This window comes from Loa loa (assembly GCF_000183805.2).
Source record: "Loa loa unplaced genomic scaffold supercont3.15, whole genome shotgun sequence".
In the NCBI taxonomy this organism is placed as follows: Eukaryota; Metazoa; Nematoda; class Chromadorea; order Rhabditida; family Onchocercidae; genus Loa; species Loa loa.
The window spans coordinates 494,603-500,851 of record NW_018108195.1 but is presented as its reverse complement, the minus strand read 5'-3'; the positions used below and the strand labels follow the sequence as shown (position 1 = coordinate 500,851).

Here is a 6,249-nt window from a genome sequence, read left to right as displayed (position 1 = left end):
CCACTGGTGGAACAGCTGATCAATAATACAAAACAAGTAAAGAAGTTACTATATTAAACCGGATCCAAAACATAGAGAACCTAAGGAACGCCGAATAATATTACATGATCCCCAAGTTTGTTTTAATTTTATAAAACACTTTTAAAATTTCTAAGACAATTCATCGAGAACGTACAGCTCAGATGTCTTCATAAATACAATACGTAAGCAGATGAACGTATAGTAGTGGTCTAAGCTGAACACTCACTTCCCATCAGTATGACGCAAAATATTTTTTAAATCATAAGAATATAATGTCGGAAAAACCGAAATAGCTATATCATATAATTATCCATTCAAATAGTTCGCATTTACATTTATTTATTTTTTCTCATGCTTAAAGTCATGGGTAAGCTACCTAATCTTCTAATCTTCTAAAAGTGCCTTGTCTGATGTTAAGATTTGCGCGCATCTGGTAATTAATTTGTAAAGGCTTTATGCCATGCAAAATCTTTTATACAATGGTGAGAAAGCTGTACATCAGATAAAATAATTTTTATGAAATTTTTTCTAAAGAAAACTGTTCTTATATGTAAATTTCTCTAGCAGCTGTGAGAATACTGTCAATTTGTAAAGACTTCCTCTTCACACATACCATATATAAACCACAAGAAATTTTAACATAGATCCAATGTTAATTTCTCTAAGTCGCCACTCGGCTCTACTCAACACGATCTTCATTTCTTCTCTCCGTTCATAAATTACTACTTCCATATTTCTCCCGTCGTTCTACTGTATTATTCTGGACTTCATTCTACTATAATCGGAATTAGTTCGAACCTATTTTTATTGTATTTGGTATCCGAACAACAATAAAGGATAACTGCTATACTCCTCGAACACATAACAAAACCGGTATTCACTGAGTCACTCTTTCAAAATCTTAACTGTTTTTACAACTAACAAGAACAGTATTCCTCATCTTTTTACTCTCTTCTTTTTTCACGACATACAATACAATGGCAAAACCTAAGATTCTAGTCTATTTGGTCCCAGCATTAACCTCAGAAACTCTTCCGAAAAGATATTAACTCTCATTGGTTTCCGAATCACTTGACGAGGCATGCAGCTCAAGTTGTTTGTAATATTATAACAACTGAAGGCGTTTGTTCGACAGAGACAATAATGTGAACTGTTCTGGGAATCACATTCCATATGAACCATATGGCCGCAACTAAAATTTTAAATATGAATTCTGGTATGTAGAAAGTCAAAAAAAGTACACAAATATGTGTACAAATATAAATAAAAGTACACAAATATAGTACACAAATATTGATGCTCTCCAAATATGCACGGTCTAAACGAGTTACAAAGCCATCGTCCTGAAAAAATGCTAAAACAGAAATCATAAAACGTGCCTGTAAAGATATGACGATTTCCTTGGTGAGCGTCCACAGTTAATGCACATATTCGATGTTATCAAGCCAGCAGTGCGACCTGTCGCCTGTTTTATCAAATCGTTTAACCTAAAAATCTGTTTACTAGAATCTAAGAAAGCAAGAAAACTTTTATCTGCTTGTATCCATAACCGTGCGAAATTTACGAATGGGATCCAGGCAATGCAAACATATATTAAATATGTCTTATTTATTAACCATATTTGATAATTATCAAGTGCAATCGAGTTCCATTGTAATCTAAACAGTTAATTATGCGAAACAAAACCAAAAGGAGATACATTTGTACGGTCTCCCTTTCGATGCATCGTACGGTTTCTTTCAAGAGTACATCCTCATAGCGACACGATGCAAACATGAATGCTATCAGTGAACGGAATTTCGCATATGTTGAACATCTGTAATTTTTTTCTGATTAAAATGATCTGAAAGACCTCGTTTTTTGAAGGGATTCAACAATATTATCTTCTTTCTGCAAAAAAAGGACGATATAAGATGGTACCGAAATACTGGATGATTAAATAATGCGTCAACCAAATATTCCGCATCACTACTTCCATTTCCCATAATTGTAGCTATTATGTCGTTTAATACCACCATCATACCTTCAAAATCTGATATCGTATTTTGTATTTAGAAAGCTTCTGCCACATCAGTTGTTTATAACTTTGACAAGAAAACATGAGTCCGAATTAATTACTGAGAAAAAACTATAAACTCGGTGTAATATAGAGCAACAAATTGTTATGTAATATTTTGCGATATTATGCCCTTTTTCAATATTCTTCTATGATACACTGAAAACGTAACAAAGGTATGAAGTAAGGATACCTCAACTTCAAAACTGCGGTTAAATCATTTGTAAATATCAAAAGCAGAATAATATTGGATGAGTAAATAATATAGCTGCACTACAAAAAACATAGAGATTGTTTAAAAACAAGCTTATTTTAACGAAGTATATTAGATTTCACCTGACTCCTCCTGAAGCTCTGATCCTGGAAGTGAAAGGATTCTGTCCAGTATTTTGAAAAGCCAGTTTCCTTGTCGAGCTTCTTCACGATAAATATTAGCCAAACGAATTGATTCGTAAATATATTTCGCTGAAGCACATGAACTAAATTTTTCCTACATTTTTTCTTTTCAATTTTACAACTTGAAGATTGAAAATTTACATGACAGCATCGCGTTTTTCATCCACACTTTTTCAAGCTCATTGTCAAGCACTTCGAAAGCCCCCTCTAGAAGTTTTCTGGCTTCCAGAAGTAACACACTTGATAAAATAAGTCCATGCTGAACTGTATAATTCAAACATCGATCTGTTCTCGATGCTATCTTCACCCAAAAACGTAAAAACTCGCTCAGCTGCTGAAATAGACATTTGATTTGATATTCCTTATTGAGGAAAACAAGATATACACTCTTAAGCGCAGAATAGCAACAAAATTTGATTACCGTGTCCAGATTCTCAAATAAATTATGTGCTACAACTCCCTTTACAGCAAGAACTAAAAGCTGCTCATCACGTTCTTCAAAATCCGTTAAAGTTCGATATCCACGATCACGTCTAAAACACAAACCGGTGTTCACCAGTCTCTCAACTGTAGTTATCAATAATCCATTTAGATTCAAAAAAAAACAGTTCTTTAAAATATAAAATTACCCTAACTAGAAAACAATATATTAGAGAATAATGTATGATTAAAAAATAACAGATTGAAAAATAATATATAACTAAAAAAATGTATTGAAGATATTCAACGAAAACAAAATAAACCTTGCTAGAAAGCAGTAATAATAGAGTAATAATGCATCAATGTCTTTCAAGGTTTCCTTGGATAACCATTCCGTAAAGTGATCAAGAATAATTTCGGCTGTCTGGCTATAATCGATTTTTGCAAACCTCTATAACACTCTTCTATCTCATGAGAAAATGAAGTGGAAATTAACTATTGGTAAAATAAAGAAAAACAAAACACCCGACAACTCCCAAACCTCTAAAAAGCGATGGATGATGAAAAAAGTTGTGAAAGAAGATAAATAAGTGGCTAGACTAAATCACAGCAAGTGACAAACAGCTTTGTTTAAAGCTTTATATGAACACCCAAACATTAATTGAAATTTGAGTAAATCAGAATTAAAATACCTCTAGAGAAATCCATAAAAACGAGCGCAACTTTGATAATTCATCGCTTTGCAATTCTGACAATAATGTTCTGACCAGAGGAAACACAAGCGCATGAAAATATGCACAATTATTTAATTATTTCGAATTCATGAAAGCGTGTTCAGTGAAGTTTCAGCAGGAAATATCAGGAAAAATACCGATAGTTATTAATTGCAGAGAACAAAAAGAAATAACATACTGCATTCACTGGGTTACTTAGATAACACTCCACCAAACTGACGAATTCCCGCCTGTTTATATAAATGTGTGAGCAGACCTGCAAGCTAAAAATACTCTAATGAGACCAACGAAAAATTTGTGCCTACTGCAATCAAGAAACGAATTGGTGTAACTCCGATTATAGATTTTGTATTTCGGTAATTTATGCGAAGTGAAAGACGTTTCTGATAAGATGAAGACAACTGGTCCAAAAACAGAAGAGACATACTGAGGTAATTTTTTGGCTTGCAACAGTATCTTCACCTCATCGAGGCCACTCACAGTCCTCATTACTTCCACAACACATCTCTCAGCATCTGCAAACCGCTCAATAGACTCACCAAATGATAGTACCATCTCGATCAACTATAATACAAAGACACGAAAGTTTCGAGTATGCATCAATCGCAGCTGTAATGAAAGACTTTTGACCAAAACAAACCTCGCTGATGGTGTCAAGTGCTGGCAAAATTACTTTTTTCTGTAACAAATGAGCGACAAGAGTGAAATAATTGATGAAGAGTACTGCGCTTCGATCCATCGAATTAATTATTTGATAAATCACCTCCGTGATTCTCTGTAATCTTCCATCTCTAAAACTATAGAATTTTGCTTTAAATAGATGAGAAAAAAAGAGGAACAGCGAATTGATAGGCATCATGCACGATTACAAATTGTTCGATTCCCAAAAAATCTAAGTGGAACATTTCGGACTGTTAACAACTAACAGTTTTGCAGCATAACAGTGCACATTTTCCGGCAGTATGAAGCAAATGGGTAAGCTCTATTTTATGTTGGTCAATAAGGTACAGCAGTTAATAAAATATGATTTTTCTTCTCAGAAAAAAAACTAGTGAATCAAGTATGAAACTGCATTGCTAGCCATCGAATGTGTTCGACTAAGTTTTATTCTCAGAATACCAAACATGATATTCAAAAATGTACAACAGATTATCACTACTCTCCTGTGCATTTATCACTCGTTTTTTTTGGTGTTAAATAGAAATATACTTACTCTGAATTAAAAATATCGCTGTCTGAGCATGTAAATATGACGTTAAAGAACTGAACAGAGTCAAATTTGATAAGCAGTCGTAGATATGGATATATAACCGATGCTGAAAAATAGATGCCAGAAAATAAATCTGTAAATCCTTTAATGGATGAATGGGAAGTAGTGAAAAACAGAGAATTACCCGATATGCCATTCTTGCCTTTGTAGGAAATCAAACAGCGATACACTTGCAAAGGAAGGGTCGTAACAACCCTCTCTGGCAAAGATCCAAATGGGTAGGCTCTACCCGATAGGCAGCATTGAATATACAATAATAACTTATTTCCTAGTGCTATTTCGCAATCTGACAACACTTCACAGTCGACAAGCTCCGCCAAATGATCAAATATCTCCTGTAATATTCAGTGACAAAACTTCAATTTAGACATTATTTAAAGTATGCCTTAATTTGTTCAAGGAATTGCCAATTTTAATTAAGGAGGGAAAAAGCAGTGAAATATAAATAGGCAACGACCAAAACATGCATCGAGTGGTCCTATACCTCGAGTGGTCCTATATAATCTGACATTGCCTTATTGTAAACATATATGACGCCATCGTAAAGCCTATTTTTCCTGCAAGTGGTTAACACAAAATGAATGTCCTGTTTTTCAACTGGAATACGCACTATTGCTGCTTCAAATTGGTTTAAATTGCCTTCTGATATCAAATGATGAAAATAATCGGAGACCTAAAATGAACACTTTTATCGACGGAATCATCTCTAACTATCAATGAAACATGTTTCTCAATAAGTCCCCGCTATCAAACGTCAATATTAATTTCTGTGTAACCTTACTCTGAAAAGTCGGATAAGATTCTCGAAAATTTGCAATAAATCATAATAAATCTGAGTGACGTAGGCATTCACAAAATAGAAGAAAGAAACAATGGATTTCATAAGCAGATAAACGCAATAAATCAAGACAAAAGACGAACTAGTCCAGGAGGTGGATCATGCAATCGTCCATCCAATACAACTTCATCGATGAGCTCGAAAAATATTGTCTTGGAAAGGATGTCTTTTTCCAAGCAATTGTACACTGTATTATACAGCAAATCAAACTGACTGGTAGTGATACATGTTAGTATAAGGAGTTGAATATGTTTCTGGAAGTTATCAAGGTAAGACTAAGACTCATTCTGACCCACAAGGAAGAATGAAGTTGTACAGTCACATTATACGCGCAATATGTTGATCTCTATAGAGTTCTATTTTCCAGATTATATGCAAACTGTAAACTGTAGACCTCCCCATTATAAATTTCTATATATATATACATATATATATATATATATATATATATATATATATATATATATATATATATATATATATATATATATATATATATATATATATATATATA

General features: G+C 33.4%; 1 protein-coding gene across 1 annotated transcript in view; it reads right to left on the bottom strand.

Moving 5' to 3' along the window:
* Nucleotides 1-1,387: 1,387 nt before the first annotated feature.
* LOAG_16732 (hypothetical protein) overlaps nt 1,388-6,249 on the bottom strand; it is a gene marked incomplete at both ends in the record, with an annotated part of 8,821 nt that continues 3,959 nt past the window's right edge. The window contains 14 exons of the mRNA XM_020449383.1: nt 1,388-1,508; nt 1,721-1,837; nt 1,942-2,044; nt 2,414-2,542; nt 2,615-2,807; nt 2,895-3,006; nt 3,217-3,344; nt 3,806-3,890; nt 4,055-4,191; nt 4,268-4,418; nt 4,841-4,943; nt 5,022-5,232; nt 5,382-5,570; nt 5,819-5,989. Coding sequence (XP_020307114.1) covers nt 1,388-1,508; nt 1,721-1,837; nt 1,942-2,044; nt 2,414-2,542; nt 2,615-2,807; nt 2,895-3,006; nt 3,217-3,344; nt 3,806-3,890; nt 4,055-4,191; nt 4,268-4,418; nt 4,841-4,943; nt 5,022-5,232; nt 5,382-5,570; nt 5,819-5,989 — 1,950 coding nt within the window. The remainder of the gene's footprint in view (nt 1,509-1,720; nt 1,838-1,941; nt 2,045-2,413; nt 2,543-2,614; nt 2,808-2,894; nt 3,007-3,216; nt 3,345-3,805; nt 3,891-4,054; nt 4,192-4,267; nt 4,419-4,840; nt 4,944-5,021; nt 5,233-5,381; nt 5,571-5,818; nt 5,990-6,249) is intronic.